The sequence below is a fragment of the Silurus aristotelis genome, assembly GCF_946808225.1.
Source record: "Silurus aristotelis genome assembly, chromosome: 24".
NCBI lineage: Eukaryota > Metazoa > Chordata > Actinopteri > Siluriformes > Siluridae > Silurus > Silurus aristotelis.
In genome coordinates this window covers 11580319-11600492 of record NC_139597.1, presented here as the reverse complement: position 1 = coordinate 11600492, position 20174 = coordinate 11580319, and the positions used below count along the sequence as shown (strand labels likewise).

Sequence of the window (20174 nt, the reverse complement as noted above, 5' to 3'; positions counted from 1 at the left end):
CGGAAATGAGAGAGCAAGAATATAAACAAATAAAAAATCATTAATCACTTTCACATTCATTAGTCTTTACTAAGTACTTTATTCTGGTCAGAGTGGTGCTGGTGGTTCTGGAGTATGGGCATGAGGCAATAATACACCTGGATGACGACTGTCCATTTTAGAGCACATGTTCACACACCCATTCACACACGATCTCATACATGCATCTCATCAACAGAAAAAGCCTGACATCTTCATGGGAGATGGGAGAAAAAGCTGAGATCCTGAAATAAATCAATAGGGAAACAGGACATCTCCACACACGAGCCCTGAAAAGCTGTAAGAGCGGCATCAGTACCCAAATGCAAAACAAATTAAGACTCGTAGTTGATTGGTTTAGTTGGTTTAGTCATTGTTTTATTATCTATAAAACAAACCAAAATAAAAAAGCAAATCCCAGTAACCATTCAGTTTTCCAATAAAAAAAAAAAAAAAAGTAGAAAAAGTATCCAACCCTCATATCTCCCCTTTGCTACCCAGAGAACAGCTAAATGAATGCAATGAATGATTTCAGTTTAGTCTGATCTAACAGTATTATATAAAGGCTATCATTAGACAGCTAATGGAATGTGGCAACTGAAAGTGATTTTTCTCGTTTTTATTTCATCCCCCTCCCCCCGAATAATTTAACATGACCACATCCTTCACCGGTATCATTTTGAAGGTCCCGAATACACAATCAATACATAACACACACAAAAAAAAAACATTACAGTGTAGACAAACCTTTTAAACAAAAACAAACAAAAACAAAAAAAAAACAAAGCAAAAAAAAAAAAAAAAAAACAACAATTAAAAAAAATATATGTCTGGGCAGCATTTTCTTTTCTTTTGGTTTCATGAGAACAACACGCTTTCAGTTTCCATAACAACAGTAATTTGTGTGAGCATCTAAAGAATACAGATATATATTTACTTATATAAATATATCACAACAAAATAGGCTAAAACTGTTATAAAAAACATTATTGGGTACAAAAGACATAATACCAAAAAAAGAAGTTTATGCATATAAACCTCAATAATTTAAATGATAAAAAAGAGAGAAAAAAAACAAAACAAAAACAATATTCTCACATTATTTTTTAAGCCCTGATTCCTGCTTGAACTTTTTTTTCTGCATCAGTGAGGAAGACGCTGAGATGCTAAAAGGTAATTCACCAAAAGAAAAATTATATATAAATACTACAGAAACAAGAAACTAAAAATGTACAGTACCCAGTGCGGCAACTCTACAGAATAAGTTAGAATGAAGCCATTTACAGTTATTTACAAAGTTTGTACAACATATGAACACTTTTGTGAGTGGAAATGAGAACTTCGGGTGGAAATGAAGGACGTGAGTGGCAGTGAGGGTGGCAGCAAGCGCCCGGCACAGTGAAGGAGAAGACAATCGAATGCGTTTGCGCACACAGTCATCGAAGCAGCAGTCGCCAGAGCGAATTCCTCATCACGAGGTGGAAGGAAAACAGCTTTGGCAGCAGACAACTGAAGATCTGAGCAAAGCATGGAGAATACAAGGGCTTTACAGTCCACCCATGTGCTGTGCGGTCTCTGCTGTTAGTCGATGTCGCTGAGATCGCTGCCCGGCTCGTCCTGCACTCGGCTCAGGTGGTTCATGGCCCGCGTGAACGCGATCTGAACGGCTTTGCGGATTGCTGAGGTGCGGCCTTCCATCATTTTGATCTTATCGATGGTTTTGTCGGCGCCGAGAGGAACCATTTTGGATTTAGGAAGCCATTGCCTAGAAAGATGAAATGACAATGTGGAGATTTTTTATTTATATGCACAGTATTATTAGGTCAGTGTGGTTTTGGTAAATCACCTCAGGTAAATAAACTTGATGAGAAAAAAAAACTGTCTTTTTCTCGTACAACATACATTATTATATCCATGTACAGAAGACACATATGTTTCACCGAAAATATATGGAAAGTTTTACACTTTAACCATGGCTTTCTAAGTCAACATGATGCAAAGTGGGCAAGTTTTGCCATGTTTAACGCAGAAATAGAAACTCAATCAATGTCCTAAGTTTGTTTATTTTTTTGTTAAGGACCCTTTTTACTGTAGTAGTAGTAATAATAACAATCACCATTATTAGAAAAGGAAGAGAGCCAATCAGCAAAGATTATAAAGAGCTGAGGTGGAAGCTTAGTGGTTAAAGCATTAGACTTTAAGGAATTCAAATCCCAGCTTCACCAAGCTGCCACTCCTGGGGTCCTAAACAAGGCCCTTAACCCCATTGCTGCTCAGCTGTATGAATGATCTAAATCTAAGGTGCTCTGGATAAGGACATCTGCCAAATGCCATAAATGTAAAGCGAAAGAGCATTTCCCCATCCTATTGATAATATTTACAACCATAATAACTTCGATTATCCATCGATATCCATCACCAGTGATATGTGAAAGGTTTTTCTCAGGTCATCACAGTTTATTAAAAAAATCTGCCAATAAATTACAACATTCACTGCACATTTATACTCTGTTAATGTTTAACAAAAAATAGCTTTTAAATAATATAGGCACTACGTCTATGCAGTCGTTTTCAAAGCTTACCAGCTGCGTTTGTTGTCGAAGAAAAGGACAAGGTAGAGCTTCTCTTCGGACTTGTACTGCATTTGCTCTCCGATGCGGAGCACGTCCAGTGGCGGGATTGGTATGGACACCCCGTTGTGATTGCAGCCCACCCGAGGCATGTGCGGGTCGATTATCTATGACAAACAAAAGATGTACAGGAGATAAGTTCAATGCCTTTAAGCTATCTGGTCTACACATGCATACACAGGCAGCTACTTGTGTCTTAATAGCTTCAGTGCGTTTAATCAATGAGGCGTTCTTTTTGAAGTGGTACATGCGTGTGTCTCTCCTGTGGTGACACAATGCATTTCACTACATGATCAATTTTATTTAAGGCACTGACTACTGAAATATTAGTAACAGAAAAAAAAAGGTATTGAAACTTAAGTTATTTGGTTATTAAAATATTTTGTAGACTCACTATATATGACATGGTCCATTGCTATAATAAAAGGTAAATTGCTGCCATCTAGCGGACATTCAAAAAAACTCAAGTGCTCTGGCATCTGGGTTTCAAAACGATAAGTAATCACATGCATATCATCCTAACAAAGACCTGAAAACAAACACAAGTGCAGTATTGTTAATGAAGAGACCTTGTGCAAGGATTTGCAGGAGGATTTTGTTTCCTGAATGGTTTAAATAGTTAGCACACGGTCACACACTCACCAAGGCAGGGTAGGACGGATATCCGCTACATTTTGCCCAAACTAGTTTTAGAGGTTCCAGAACAACTGTTGAAGCATTAGCAGGCATCCACAAATTGCTGCTCCCAACTTCTATGAAAGCAGGAATAACGACAATCTGGTTAAGGGGGGACTCAATGCAAACACTTCCAAAGCCATGCGTGTAAGGAAGAGCATTAACAACCCAGCAACACGCAAACACCAAAATACACACCGCAACATGGAGCAGTCACAGAATATTTAACAAAAAAAAAAAAAAAAAAAAACAGAACAAAATGTTGCTTTTCTTTTGTAATCATTTGCACGGAACTGATGACTTAGGATGCGATTTTACTTGAGGGCAAGGCTCACTGAGGCAGTCTAGAACATCAAACTCGGGTGCAGGCACAAACAACCATCCCAACAGTGTCTGAATGATGAAGTGTCAATGTGAAAAAGTGACCTTGAATCAACCCAAGTGTAGGAAGTACAAACCCGATTAAAAAAAAGTTGAGACACTGTACAAATTGTGAATAAAAAAGGAATGCAATAATTTACAAATCTCATTAACTTTTATTTACAATAGAATATAGATAACATACCAATTGTTGACAGTGAGACATTTTGAAATTTCATGCCAAATATTGGCTCATTTTGGATTTCATGAGAGGTACACATTCCAAGAAATTTGGGACAGGTAGCAATAAGAGGCCGGAAAAGTCAAATGTACATAGAAGGAAACAGCTGGAAGACCAATTTGCAACTTATTAAGTCAATTGGCAACATGATTGGGTATAAAACTGCCACTCTCAGGGTGGCAGTGTCTCTCAAAAGTCAAGATGGGCAGAGGATCACCAATTCCCCCAAAACTGCATTGAAAAATAGTGGAGCAATATCAGAATGGAGTTTCTCAGAGAAAAATTGCAAAGAGATTGAAGTTATCATCATCTACAATGCATAATATCATCCAAAGATTCAGAGAATCTGAAACAATCTCTGTGCGTAAGGGTCAAGGCCGGAAAACCATACCGGATGCCCGTGATCTTCGGGCTCTTAGACGGCACTGCATCACATACAAGAATGCTACTGTAATGGAAATCACAACAAGGGCTCAGAAATACTTCCAGAAAACAATGTCACCACTGTGCCATTTGCTGTAGCCGGCTAAAACTCTATAAGTAAAAAAAGAAGCCATATCTAAACATGAGCCAGAAGCGCAGGTGTTTTCTCTGGGCCAAGGCTCATTTAAAATAGACTGTAGCAAAGTGGAAAACTGTTCTGTGGTCAGACGAATCAAAATTTTGAAGTTCTTTTGGTAAAACTGGGACGCCATGTCATCCATAATAAAGAGGACAAGGACAACCCGAGTTGTTATTAGAGCTTAGTTCAGAAGCCTGCATCTCTGATGGTATGGGGTTGCATGAGTGCGTGTGGCATGGGCAGATTACACATCTGGAAAGGCAACATCAATGCTGAAAGGTATATCCAAGTACTAGAACAACATATGCTCCCATCCAGACGTCGTCTCTTTCAGGGAAGGCCTTGCATTTTTCAACATGACAATGCCAGACCACATTCTGCATCAATTACAACATCATGGCTGCGTAAAAGAAGAATCCGGGTACTGAAATGTCCAGCCTGCCGTCCAGATCTTTCACTTATAGAAAACATTTGGCGCATCATAAAGAGGAAGATGCGACAAAGAAGCCCTAAGACAGTTGAGCAAATAGAAGCCTGTATTAGACAAGAATGGGACAACATTCCTATCCCTAAACTTGAGCAACTTGTCTCCTCAGTCTCCAGACATTTATAGACTGTTATAAAAAGAAGAGGGGATGCCACACAGTTGTAAACATGGCCTTGTCCCAACTTTTTTGAGATGTGTTGATGCCATGAAATTTAAAATCAGTTATCAACTTATTTTTCCCTTAAAATTATAAATTTTCTCAGTTTAAACATTTGATATGTCATCTATGTTGTATTCTGGATGAATATTGAAATTTGAAACTTCCACATCATTGCATTCTGTTTTTATTCACAATTTGTACAGTGTCCCAACTTTTTTTGGAATCGGGTTTGTAGATAGTAGAAAAAAAATACTGGGTATTTTGGGTTTTCAGGTCATACACACCCCTCAGTTATTTATTTTATAAAATATTTTTACTTTAATACTTTAATTCAGTGCAGTGTTTAACTAAATCCGAACAAGTAGTATTTTGGTCTGATTCAGGTTCTGTAAACAAAATAATGCATGGGAAAATTCCTAAAAGTTGAGCTACTATACTATTAAAAAAAAAAAAAAAAAAAAAAAAAATATATATATATATTAACAAGTGCCTTATACAACCAAACAACCACAAACTAAAAATTATTTATGTGTATTTGTTCTTATGTGTAAGGGGGGGGCTGCATCCAGCTACCACTGATCCCTTACACTACACTTTAGCCCACACGGTAAAGGTGGTAAAGTTTAGTGTCAAATAGCACAAACACACACACACACACACACACACACACCTCTCTACGCCCTTAGCTTCCTACTCACCAGCAGCGAGTCTAGCAGCTTTGGCGAAGTTCCCAGTCTCGATGCAAGCGATGAGCTCACTTTTGTCGTCCACCGTGTTCCTGCGCACGAGAGCCGGCTTCCCCTTTCCACACTTGGGGAAACCTAGAGGGAAGCTGCTGACACGAACACACCAAAGAAAAAACACATACTAACATTAAAAATCGGAATCGGTGTGCAAAGGTTTTGTTTTTATGAAACTGTAATAAAAAAATAATAAAAAAAAAAACACATTTTGTTGGTTTACAGCAAATGTAACCAGTCCAAAAAACTAAACAAAAAGGTGTCACTATCCACCTTTTATCTTCAAGCACTGTTCATTGTATTTACAGGACAGAATATTTTCTCATGCGGTTTCTCTTCTTTTTTCGGCTTTCCCCATTAGGGGTCGCCAAAGCGTATCTCTCCTGCAGTTACATTTAATATTTTAGCCCACACAAAAACCTTACGGTAGGTTATATTTAGGGCTGAAACGATTCCATGATTAACTCGAGTAATTTAAATATTTAAAAGAACTCATCGAGGCAAATTATTTATCCCTGGAAAGAACTCTGTCTAACAATCAGATATGGAGGAGAAAAAACAAAACAGATGCTCATTCATACACCAACAGCTTAAAACTTCAGGCTGACAACACGATTAGCGGTGGATGCACCAGAAATTCTGGATGTTTACTAAAGTCAGAATTGAGAAATAAATTCACATGGTGTTTCTGCCTGTCTATACATGTGTCTGTCTGTCCATGTCTGACTGCATGTGTGAGCTTGAGAAAAAAAATTGTCGATATATCTATCCTTAAAAAAATATATGAAAAAATAAAAACAAATCATCAAATGTGTGGAATGCTCAATTTAACTAGCACATTTCCAAATTTCAGGGCCCTTTATTAGAGTAGCTGTGTACAGTATTGAATCTGCAAAGCTCTCATTTTACAAGGTCTGAAAGGCACTCGTCTAGATGAGGGAAATGCTTGGGCTTCAGTTTCATTTGTTGTAAAATAAAACCTTTTAAGTGTGCTCAAATGCATTCTTTTCAGCTTAAATAAGTCCTTTATTGGTAATGAATAAGGTTGATTTAGGACAGCACCAGGGCTTCTCCAATTTCTCTTCAGCCTCATAAAGAGGTGGTTGGTGCACTATATTGTTATACTAGGAAAAGGGAAATAAGGGGAAAAAGGGAAAACAACGCAGCCTGATGCAGTTTTGATCAAAGCAGTCTTTTTACAATCAAGCAAAAAAAAAAACTTCCATTCTAATGTGGTTAGTTTACTTTCTCTCTAAATGTACAAGTACAGTAATTGTCTTTATTGTTGATCAGAACCTTCCTTAACAAACAAAACCAAGGTTTAGTTTAATGTCTCTCATAAGGATTATAGATTATTGTGTTTGTGTGTGTGTGTGTGTGTGTGTGTGTGTGTGTGTGTGTGTGTGTGTGTGTGTGTGTGTGTGTGTGTGTGTGTGTGTACCTAGTGTTGCCCAGCAGACTGCTGCTAGAGGAAATGCTGGATTCTGAAGCACATCTGCGACGAGGCCCCTGCTGTCTGCTGGGATTCGATGCCTTCTTTCCCTCCTGAACAAAACCATTCGACAGACCTGACAGATTGAAATAAAAGAAAAAAAAAAAGGGGGGGGTCAACTTGTCTAACAAAACCTGCACAGAGGACAGTGGATTCTGCCTGAGGGGAAACAAACTGCAGTCTGAATTCAGGACATTTTATATTCTTTTTCCCTTTTCTTCACACCTTATTTCTTTAACCTTAAACCTAACTCAGGGCTCTACTGCAAACAAAACTATCCAAACAGTGCAGCTCAATATGTCTATTGATTTAATTATGATCTAGTTCGGTCAGTGCTTCTGCACTCCTCCGGGCAGTACCAGGACGCTTGGTAGATATCTCCTCTTCGCCTTCGCTGCCCCGGCTTGCACTTCGTGTCCTCTTCCTGGTGTGAAGCAGCGTCTCCAGGCGTGGGATCACTACCGACAGGATGGTCTTGGCACCTATTTGGGCTTCATCTCCTCCCGTAGCCTTCTGCGGGCTTGTGCTTTTGGACTTACGGAAAAGCACTGACGTGCGCCTGTTTACTGGAGCAGAGCGCTCAGCAACGGTGGACATGGCCACCACACTGACATCAGCATTGTCCATCAGTAACCGATCCCGAGAAAGACCGTTCAGTGTCTCTGTGTGCTCAGGCTTTCCTGGCCGCTGTTGGGGCTCGATGGGGTTCAGCGTGGGCGGCTCTGAAGGGCCGTCTGATTGGATGACAGGGGGCTGAGAATCTGATGGCTCCAGCTTTGGAGGGGCAGATTTGTCTCCTGGAAAAAAGACAAAAGGCTTAAAAGGCTTAGTCCAGTTTGTAAAAAGCACTGACCAAAAAAAAAAAAAAAAAAGGTCTTGCAACACGTTTTGAGGATCCGGATGTGAGTATCCATCACTTTATATATGATTTATTATTGTGGACAGCCAGTGATTAATGGCCCGGCTGGTATTTTCTTTTAGCCCCAAACCTGTAATGGTGCACCTTGCACCTTATTTATACAACATTACACAATCATCCAATGCTCAAATCAGAGGGATTAAATAAAACAGCAATTATAACAGTATAATAGCTCTGGCTATAACATAAATAATAAAGCTACACTATATAGACAAATGTTTGGGGGCATCAGACTTCCCCAGCCATATGCGGTTCTTTCCCAAACTGTTATCAAAAAGCTCAAGGCACACACTTGAAGAGTCTGTGAATGCAGTAGCATGAAATATCCCTTCAATGGAATTAAGAGACCAAAACCTGTTGCAGGATGACAAGAAGGTCTGCTTTAAATGGGTTGGAGTTGAAGATCTCAACCCTATTAAACACATGTGGGGTGAATTGAAACGTTGACTGTACCCCAGACCTCCTCACCTCACCAACATCAGTACTTGGCTTTACTAACAACCTTGTGTCGGAATAAACTCAAATCTCAACAAGCACACTCAAAATCTGGAGGAACGTCTTCCCAGAAGGGTGGAGGAAATTTAAAGAGCAAATTGGGACTAAATGGGAAATGCAATGCTCAAAAAGCAGATACCAAACTTATGACCAGGTGTCTGCAAACTTTTGGCAATATAGTGTATAATATAGTATAGTATAGTATAGTATACATTCATTAGTACATTATGATAGAAACAATAGTGCATTGTACTACTTGGACTTGTTAGATAGACTCTACATAAACTAATAATGCACATATTAAGAAACATTCATATTCAAAAGAAAAACTGTATAATCATTATCCTGTATGGAGGAGGTCTCTAGTATCAGTGCTTTGCAAGAACCAGAAAATGTTCTGACAAAGAAGTTACTTAAATGTTTTCTGCCAACATGACAAGCATTGTTTTTGTTTTATTAACTGACATACAATGAGTGAAAAAGAGACTGGAACACCAGCAATCACAGGGACTGACTTGTCTTACAGATATTGCAGCAGAATAAATGTAAATATAAATAAGGCTAGATCAAAAACCAGCTGTGTCTAGTTGTGTTGTGCTATTGTGGTTTCTATTAGACTTCATCTTGAAATATCATACTCGTGTGCAACATGCTTGTTTAAACGACTGCACACCCACAGTCATGGACCAATGTGTACACTCTTCTATGCATGGTCATATAGTGGTAGGGATGTTGTAGCTCAGGGTTTAAGGCTCTGGGTTACTGATCGGAAGGACGGGGGTTCGAAGCCCTGCATCGCCAGGCTGCTGCTCTTGGGGAACTGTATCACGGCTGACCCTGTGCTCTGACCCCAGCTTCCTAGCATTGCTGAGATATGTGAAAAAAGCTGTAAGGTTCACTATAAATCACCTTCACTTTTATTTAATTGTTACCATGTGGTATTAATTTATGTCAAGGGTCTACAAATTCTTTTCTGTGAGGCCCACATAATTTTTCCTTTCTTTAATGGGTAATTCTAAAATTACGTGTCCCGGAATGATAGACAAGTATGCAAGCTTGCAAGGCCAATAATACTTTTTCTTGACAGATGAGACAAATGGCCATTTCTTTGCAATGAACAAAAAAAATAAATCAGTTGTCCACTTTTGTTTAAATACCCTGCATTCTGAATCAACTTTCCTCTTACCAAACAATTTGACCATTTTAAATTTTTGTTTGAACCTTATGTTGAATGTACCTTTACATTTACAAAAGATGTCTCTGGCATTGCTGAGCAGGCTGTTCCCAATGTGGGGGGAGGGCCGTGTTCAGCTCATGGGCTGTAGTTTTGGGACCCCTGGTCTGGGTCACGTTTTAGTCCAGCACTGCTGTGCCATGCCTGTATGTTAATTGTGCGCTGTTAATTTGCTCTAAACCAAAAACAACTTCCTGGTGTGCTCAGGCATACTTGTGCCAATAAAGGTGATTCTTCTTCTTCTTCTAGAATAAAAAAACATAAACTCAAGAACTTTTCAAAATGTGCTGTTAAGAGAAACCAATCCACTTCACTGGGGAAACAGTAACAGCTACAGTAGCCAGTTATTTTTCTAACAGCACATGATATATATATATATATATATATATATATATATATATATATATATATATATATATATATATATATATATATATATATAAATAAAAAAACACAGAATATTCTTAACAAATTGTAGAAGGTAAACTCATTAAGCGTTATAAAAAGGGAATTAAAATTACAGGTTCAAGCACCTCTCAGCCTGAAACAGACCCAACGAGGGCTTTCCGTGGTGTTAAAAGTTCTTTCGCACGTACAGCGAATACTAACCTTCCTCAGCTGGGCTGTCCTCTGATGCTGGCTCCTCTGCGGGTCTCGCATGTTCGGACGATCGAGGCAACGTTTTCCTCAGACTCATCTCCATTCTTACGTCACCGATAGCCTTCTTCAGCAGCTTCAGACGTTTACTGCGTGAAGGACTCGTCTTCATCGCTGTGGTCAAGTCCAGCTTCTCAAGAAGCTCCTTTAGCTGCTCCTCAAGAGACATGTGCTTCCTGTTGGCTGAAACCAGCAACCGGTCCACTGGGGGAGTAAAATGAGAAGGTTGTGTGTTCAATAAACAGTGCTGAATACAATTACTATACATTTTCTACACCCGCAGCTCTGAAGGGCATCTTGGATGCAACAGACGAGTTTGGGTCACAATGTTATAGAGAAAAGAAAAAGTTGAAGGTTCATTCATTCTTTTTATTCCTGAAAGTTTGATATCAGGCATCAGTATTAGATTACTGAATTCACTGTTCAGGGATTCTTTATGTCCTACATTCACAGGTGTTTAGTGAGAAAACATGTCAGAGAATGTTCATTAGATTCGATGCATTAATTTGTCACATGTACATTACAACACAATTGTTTCTTTGCATATGCCATGATACATCACCCTTGGACCAGAGAGGGTTAAGGGCCTTGCTCAAGGGCCCAACAGTGGCAGCTTGGCAATACTGGGGCTTAAAGCCCTGACATTTTGATCAGAAACCCAGCGCTACTGAGCTTCTTACTCTTCTAAAATTATTTTCAATCAATTTGGCTGGAATATTTACAAAGCTACTGAACTGATCTCAAGGAAAGCTTTTGGGTTGCATTTAATATTTAATATTATTTATTATTTCTTTCAGTTTTTTGACGAGCTGTACACGTTACACCATCAACATATTTACATTGCTAAACACTTATTTTGACTGCATGTGTGTGTGCTAGTGTTAAAAGTTCAGAGGAAAAGTAACTTGTCAGTCAAAATTTGATTACGTACTTGAAATGGGCAGCATTGTTACATGGAAACAGATCACTCAGCAGCTTGAATAAAAATAGTTGTAAGAAATTTCGTTTTCTTACACATCTATAAAATACCATGGAAAAAAAAAAAGTCTGTACTTACCATCTTCCCAGGAGAACTGAGGAGGTGCCTCGACCTTGGGTTGATCACACGTGTGCATGCCTGTGCCTGGCTCGAAGCCGACGCGTTCAACGTGGCGACGCGCCTTCCGGAGCAAAACTCCTCCCTGATCCCGAAGTCTGGCAGCCGCGCGGTAAAAATATGTGTCCTTGGCATTGTATTTCATGCAGTTTGCGATGATGAGATCGAAATCGGCCTCGAAGTCGTCCAGATTACTGTACGCCTGTGCATCTATACGTTGTCTCATGGTGGAGAAATCCATGGGGTGTTTAATGTGGTCCAGGTAATCAGGTACCTGAAAGGAACATGCAGCAATTCAGGTCTAGTTAACTTTACGACAATATGGCAGTATTTCTTACTGTCATTAACTGCAAAAAAGTCAAAACTATGCAAGAGTATTAACTTCCCATTTAACTGGTTTACTAGGTAAATGGGTGTAAAGAGGTTGGGCTTTTGATTCAAAGGCCACGAGTTCAAATGCTACCACCCCCAAACTACCACGGAGTCCTCAACACTCAAATACTCAGTTGTATACTTTATATATATATATATATATATATATATATATATATATATATATATATATATATATATATATATATATATATATATATATATACACACACACACATACACACAAGGACTGCAACAACTAATAAAATCATTAAAAATAAAAACGAATGATATAAATTAGTTGGGCTGATCAAGTTAGGGGTTAGCATGATAATTCTATTTGCATCTGGTAGAAAAGCTGTAAATGTGATAATATAGACATGAATGGGGAAAAAATTTATATACAGTAATCCCCAGTTTATCGCGGTGGTTTCGGTACAAAACCTCCCACGATAAACCGCCACCCCAAAATGTTTTTTTTTTTTTTTGGTTTCAGCCATTATTCATCCTCCCACACACTTTAAACACACAAAAAATACATTTGCAAGAATATAGAGATATATATTTTGTGTAAATTCGTAGAAATACAGTACGTTGTATCACATTTATAGTGAGTACATGTACTGTACAGTATACAGTTCTGTAGTAACGTAGCCTATGCGTAGTTTCTCTGCTTGTTTATAGGTTGAAGTGTCCTATGACATCAAAACAGAGGCTGAGTTCAAGATTAAACTTTTTTATTTTTTAAATATACAATATTATTTTATATATTATTTAACCAAGCGGGCATTTTATTTAAAATTATTTCAAAAATGTAAACTCTTCAAATGCTGATGTTCACAAATAACAAAAAAATGACAAGCAATTTTGCAGAACTTGTACCGAACCGTGACTTAAATACCGAGGTACGTACTAAAACGTTACACCGCTAATATAAAAAAAAATTAGTAACATGATTAGATATAACTTTATATATCCTATGTATAATAAAATGTTTGCCATATAATCTTCTTACCTAAACTAGTGACAAATTAATACTATTTTTTTTGTCTACTAGCAATGATATTTTGCCACAGTAAAAAAAAAAGATGTGGTTAAGTGAGCTTTTCTTTCATTGAAAGCAGAAATAAAAGATTTGTCCAGTATAAAATACCCTGAGCTTATCATCATCATCATCATCATCATCATCATCAAGGTAATCTTTAGTGGGATACTACTGTATTTACACTCACCTCCTCGATGCTAACTGGCTGTGAAAAGATCTTGGCCTGGTCTTTTTCCTGCAGCTGATCCAACACTGCCCTCAGCAAAATGTTTAACGGAGAGAGCTGCATTTCTAAAATTGACTGCTGAAGTTTCATCTGCAGAAATAAAAAAAAAAAAACAGTGACACCTGACTTTCCCAGCCATATATGCAGTAGCGTGAATTTTCCCTTCACTTGAACTAGGAGACCCAAACGTGTTTTAGCATGACAATGCCTGTGTGCACAAAGCAAACTCCATGAAGATATGGTTTACATGGGTTGGATGTGCAGACCTTCCAGTAACTACAGAGGAATTAAGTTGATCAGTCACACCATTAAGTTATGGGAAGAAGTAGTGGAAGCCAGACTGAGAGAAGAGGTGACCATCTATGAGCAACAGTATGGTTTCATGCCAAGGAAAAGCACCACAGATGCATTATTTGTTCTGGGAATGTTGATGGAGAAGTATAGAGAAGGTCAGAAGGAGTTGCATTGTGTGTTTGTGGATTTAGAGAAAGCGTACAACAGGGTGCCGAGAGAGGAGTTGTGGTATTGTATGAGAAAGTCAGGTGTGTCAGAGAAGTATGTGAGGGCGGTGCAGGACATGTATGAGGACAGTGTGACAGCAGTGAAGTGTGCAGTAGGAACGACAGACTGGTTCAGGGTGGAGGTTGGACTGCATCAAGGATCGGCTCTGAGCCCTTTCCTGTTTGCAGTGGTGATGGACAGGTTGACAGACGAGGTCAGACAGGAGTCTCCATGGACTATGATGTTTGCGGATGATATTGTGATTTGTGGTGGGAGTAGGGAGCAGGTTGAGAAGAGCCTGGAGAGGTGGAGGTACATGCTGGAGAGAAGAGGAATGAAAGTCAGTAGGAATAAAACAGAGTACATGAGTGTGAATGAGAGGGAGGGCAGTGGAGTGGTGCGGTTGCAGGGAGAAGAGGTGGAGAAGGTGGAGGAGTTCAGGTACCTGGGGTCAACAGTGCATAGTAATGGAGAGTGAGTTGGAAAAATGAAGAAAAGAGTGCAGGCAGGGTGGAGTGGGTGGAAGGGATGATTTGTGATAGAAGAGTATCTGCAAGAGTGAAAGGGAAAGTTTATAGGACTGTGGTGAGACCTGAGATGGTTTAGAGACAGTGGCATTAACTAAAAGACAGTTGGTGAAGCTGGAGGTAGCAGAGCTGAAGATGTTGAGGTTTTCGTTGGGAGTGTCGAGGATGGACAGGATTAGAAATGAGTTTATTAGAGGGACAGCGCATGTAGGACGTTTTGGAGACACGGTGAGGGAGGAGAGATTGACATTGGACATGTGCAGAGGAGGGACATGGGGTATATCGGTAGGAGAATGCTGAGGATGGAGCCACCAGAAAGGAGGAAAAGAGGAGACCAAGGAGGAGGTTTATGGATGTGGTGAGGGAAGACATGCAGGTAAATTGGTTTAGAGAGATGATCCACTGTGGCAACCCCTAATGGGAGAAGCCAAAAGAAGAAGAAGGAGGAGGGAAAGCTCTCCTGTTATAAAACACTCACCTCAACCCTTTTAAACATCTTTGGGATAAAATAGAGCACTAACTGCACCCCAGGCCTCCTCACCTACACTTACGCCTACATCAGTACCTGACTTTACTAACACCCTTGTGTTTGAATGAGCACAAATCTCCATAAACACACTCCAAAATCTAGTGAAATATCTTCCCAGAAGAGTGGAAGGAATTATAAAAGCAAATTAGGACTAAATGTGGAATGTGCTCAAAAAGCTAATGACCAAACATTGCATTCTTGAAGTCCCGCATTTAGTCTCTGCTACTTCGTGCTGGATTCTTCATCTACATTATAATGTCATTACTGTAAAATGGTGAATGGGATAAAACTTCCTGCCCTTTTCCCCTACAGGGACTGAAATTCTTTCTCCAATTAAACAATATTGTAACTTTGCATACAACTTCGATCTTCTCATAGGAATACTGAAAATACAGAACTAACAAACCAGCAACACTGAGCGCATCACAAGTCTTCTAATAGGAAAGGTGGAGTCGGTTCAGTTGTGTCATTGACTCTTTATGCGCTTCTTGAAAAAGTCTTCATAAAAGCAGCTGAGTGAAACAGTTAACCAGGTCATTACCTCCTCCCTCTTGAGCTTCTCTCTCTTCCTGATAAGCTCCAGCAATAGCCTGGCTCTCTCTAGGTCATGCCTCAAACGCTGCCACTCCTTCAGCTGCTCCTTCAGTGCCCGGCTCTCCTCCTCACTGTGCTTCTGCACAAAAAGAAACACAATGGTTTCAGACAACATTATTTAACATTTTCGAGCCACTGAAGCGCAGGGTCTCGTCGGACTCACGGGTTGAGAAGTTTTCTGCGACTGTAGGCAAGAGTGCAGTCGTCTGATCAGTGGCAGCCCGTTCCGTGATTGTCTCTTCAGGGTCCAGTAGTTTAAAACCAGCTCGACAAATGCCTTCTTTCTCTGGAGGGACACTTGACTGAGGATTGAGTCCAACCTGTTGCATAAAAGAAGAGATTAAAAGGAATCTAAATTCACTCAGCTCTCATATCCAACACTGACCAAATCATATCTGTCCAAAACAAAATTCGCCATGAAGCAACCCTATTGCCTCAATTTACACGCTCCAGTCCTAATCCTCTTTTGCAGATGAGGCACTACACAAATAAATGCTTCACTGATTATTTATTGACCACATCTGTACAGTGTGGATTTACTTCAAACAATTACTTGGATGCACTGAGAAACATTTATAACACACTTTAAAAGGACGACTAAAGGCGTGTCAGGTGATGATTAAAGGATCACATCAGATGTATATAATGTGTCAACACAGACATGATATCAATGTTTTATCAAGACACATGAATGTGGTAGAATCCCATATACCGCCTGACGGCACACAGAAATCCAACATATCTGAAATTATTTGTTAAAGCAAAAGGTTTTTGCAGACCCCTTTAGCTGTAATACTTTATATAGGTGCATTCAGTTCAAATTTGTTTTATGAGCATAATTTGAAAGTGTATACAAATGATTTTTTTAGCCATATTTCTGAACGTTCCACTCAAGCCCAAGTTATAAGGTTAAAAACTTTTATATGTTAAGTTATAAATTTGATCAGTGTGGATTATAATTTCTCACAATGGAACAATAAAATACTATAAATACCCCCCCACCCAACACACACACACACACACACACACACACACACAAAGAACAACTTTGCAAAAGTGCCCTCATTTAACCTGAACCCTATGATTAGGGAAACAGTAGCGGTTTTATAATTGCAAAGTTCCTGTTTGAACCCTCAGCCAGGTTTTAATTATATCCGAGTTTAAAATCTCACACTGTTCGAATTCACCTCTATTGATATCACTCATGCTGCAGACTGACGTAAAGTGATTCGGGAATATTTCTTTATTGCATCGTCAGCGATTCTCTGTACATTCGTGACTCACTGTTGTCCTCTCATCTTACCTGTGAGGTGGAAAACTGGAAACAGGAATAGCTGGGACTGCTACTACAGAGTCTGCACTCTTTTTGTTCTTTTTGTTCTTCTGTTTTTTCGTTAGACTCGTTTTCTTCTTCTGTGTCCGACAAAGACTGTTTTTGGTTTTGGGGTCGTCGTATATAGCGAGGGGCCTTTTGATGCACCCGTTAGGTGTGTGAGCTCCGCAGTAGGCTGTCTTCTTCACAGTGAAGGTAGGGTCACCCGAATCGTTAGTCTCTTTAATGGGCTCCATCTTCAAGAAAAGTCCAGCTTTCTGTGCGCAGCTGACGTGGAAGGCCGTGTAGCAGTTGGCCTTGTGGCACTGGATGCAGGCGCCGACGCCTTTCTCCTTACAGAGGTAGCAGGTGAGTTTCCATCGGGCAGATGGAATGTTGGCTACGCCATCGATGGGCTCGATAAAGACCGTGTTCGAGAAACCAACCTCGGGTACCCAAAGAGCACAGACTACATGCCCCCAGCGATCATCCTCAGTCTTCTTGACGGCACCGCCCTTGTTGGGACACAGGATGCAGTCGGCGGGTTGAGTGGGAGACTGCAGGCAGTGGCGGCACAGCCACTGGCCCTCCGGGATGTAGGGAACTCCGTAACACTCCTGGTGAACTGCGAGATTGCACATGTCGCAGAAAAGGATAGCGTTGCTATCCTGACATTCTCCATCCATGCAGATACAGCAAACCGCGTCCTCGTCCACCAGTGAATGTGGATCCTGCTGGCCCTGGCTCTCTAAGAATGACTCCTTCTCAAAGCGGTCCACTAGGAACTCAAAGACGTTGGGAGAGACCTGGCTGAAGCCCTCACTTCGTCTCTTTTCATTGACCAGCTCCAGCCAGGCGTAATCCTCCTCATCCATGTCATATTCCACTTCTTCGTCTAGCTCCTCTGGGGTTTTTTCTTTGTACCTGTAATACGCCTGAGGTCTTCGTGGCACGGCTGGTAGGTTATACTCCACGATGCGGAACTTGGGTTCGGGTAGGGTACAGGATGATGCCTGAGCCCCTTGCGTGATTACCGAGGCGTTCTTTTTCAGGCGGTTGTTCTTGAGGCGTGCCGACCGCAACGGAGCCTGCTGAGGTTTTTCTGTGTTCTCCTTATTGCTGGTGCATTCCATGATCTCCTGGGCTACGGGGTCGTCGTCGGCGATGACATCGAGCTTATCGAAGATGCTTATCCGGTGCACACGGCCGTCATCCTCCAGCTCCACAATGCGTTGGGCTTGCGCGTACGTCAGGGTCTCCCTGTTCGGTGACGGTTTGATGGGAGAGGGCGCCCGCTGCAGTGCGGGAAGCCTGTTGTTCCGTGCTTTCTTCCCCATCGCGGAGCCTCAAAAACCTACACAGGAACATAAGATTTCAATTAACAGATATCCAATCACGACATCATAAATACACGAACCTAAAATGAACAAGCAAGGGTTAGTGACTCATACAAACATTGAATTCTCAAAGCAAATTGCTAATTTGGGAGGTGAAACGGTTTCAGTCACAGGTCTATCACCTTCAGAACTGGAGTAAACTTCTAAACAAAATGTATAAAAGGGAATAAACGTGCTGGCTGTCTGACAGGATGGGGCGCCTCATGTATCTATAGATAGTGAAGAGCCCCACTGTTCTCAAAACACTCTTTTCACCTGACTTGAGATCTTTATCAGATGCCTGCAGCACATACTGCAGTTGTAACCACCACAAAGTAAAACCTTGATGACAAGAGGCGTCAAGAATAGCAAGTTAGTTTCTGTTAAATCGGCCCCAGTGTCAGCCTGTGAGAATTACTCCAACACTCAGCTGATGCACAGCCATCAGAGTTGTACTACCTCAGCTGGCCAACTTGGAGCAGCAGTACACACAGAAATGAATGAGATGTCAGGGTTGGATCCTTAAACCTAAACACAGCAGAAGTTACCCGAACCCATGCGAGAGGGAGAGAGAGAGGAAGTAGTGTCTCTATGGTAATTACTACTGACAGATTTTGTTGCATACCACAATGTGGGTGTTGTGGTGGGGGCGGGGAAAACATTTACCACCCCAAACCTTGAATCTCATTCAGCTCTCTCTCTCTCTCTCTCTCTCTCTCTCTCTCTCTAAGCCTGACTCCTGTTTAATTTCTTGGTGTCCGGATGGTTAGAAAAACAACGTCAAAGCTGTGGAGCTGCTCCTAATAAAACACTAAAACACCAAATGGCACTGTGGCAATCAAACCAGGCAATGGGTTGCTAGAGACCCTGTAGATCCATGTCACAACAACAAGCAGATCTCATAGTCTTGGGGTTCTGAGCATAACTGATCACAACTGATCACAAGCACTACAGCCGCCCAGATCCGTCAGATCGCCGACATTCTGTAGTAAAACTGCGCATCGTTACCTGGAAGGCCCTATGCTTTGAGCTGGAGACAGAGGCAGCGGCTGCTGAAAGCAATGGCGATACGGCCTGCTCGGCGGCTCTGATTCCGCACACAATGTTCTCATTCAAAATGTGCGGGTCGAGCTTCCTGTTAACAAAATCCGAATTACGCCGACAGGTATCCACGTTGCCCTCCAAGCGTAGGCTTTCCGAACCGTTTAAAATGGCCGAAAACCAGGTTTAAAAGGCATCCATTAAACCAGCGCCGTCCTCCTCCCTGTTAACGCGGAGCTGCTACAAGCTTCGCCTTCCTCCCCACAACAATGCGGACGGGGTCGCTACAGACAGCCCCGCCCCCTACGCACGACGTGATGACGTCTCACGTTGAGGGAGGGAAGGAGGTGGGTGTTACAAACGCGTTCTTTATGGCTGCGTGCCAAATAAACGCAACCCCACCTTTAAAGTGCGCTGTGTGTGGGCGGAAATAATGGGCTTTTAAGATATACGTAGTGCACATGTATGTCTCACTGAGGGGTATTTGGAATACGGCCAAGGCTTCAGAGGGGACATTTTTGCAGCCGTTTCCTCGCCCTTCGTAGAAACACATTTGTCCGTTCTAATGGATAGAGGTTATTGTACGGGGGGCTGTTTTTTTTTTTTTTAACTGCTCTACACTTAAGAGCACATGAATAGAATATGTTATTAATAATAATTATTATTATTATTGATGTTATTTAGCACTTCCACTGCACACACTATTTTTATACCAGGGATGCAAAATGTTATAATATTATTATTTTATTTATTATGTTTATGATGTACACGTTTATAAACATGTGTGTTTGTGCCTCTCTGCAGTGAATCAGGGGCTAAAAGCTTGTATTTAAAGCCCCCCCCCTGTAGTGCCCCATGTTTTGCGCCTCGGTGCCCCTGAGAGAG

General features: G+C 40.8%; 1 protein-coding gene across 6 annotated transcripts; it reads right to left on the bottom strand.

The window, feature by feature from the left end:
• Positions 1–374: 374 nt before the first annotated feature.
• On the bottom strand, positions 375–19595 carry brd1a (bromodomain containing 1a). Of its 6 annotated transcripts, none has more exons than XM_083528304.1 (13): positions 19257–19595; positions 16864–18226; positions 15724–15880; positions 15508–15639; positions 13371–13499; positions 11728–12040; positions 10623–10874; positions 7725–8162; positions 7315–7441; positions 5832–5965; positions 3291–3400; positions 2601–2755; positions 375–1783 (listed from the first exon to the last, which is right to left on the bottom strand). In XM_083528304.1, the coding sequence occupies exons 2-13, from the start codon at positions 18207–18209 to the stop codon at positions 1600–1602; spliced, it is 3477 nt and encodes a 1158-aa protein (XP_083384430.1). In that variant the 5' UTR covers positions 18210–18226; positions 19257–19595; the 3' UTR covers positions 375–1599. The 6 variants fall into 6 exon arrangements, with proteins under 6 accessions (XP_083384430.1, XP_083384429.1, XP_083384432.1 ...); XM_083528303.1 differs by having other exon boundaries at positions 5832–5968; positions 19257–19593; XM_083528306.1 differs by lacking the exon at positions 3291–3400 and having other exon boundaries at positions 19257–19593.
• Between the last annotated feature and the right edge of the window lie 579 nt (positions 19596–20174).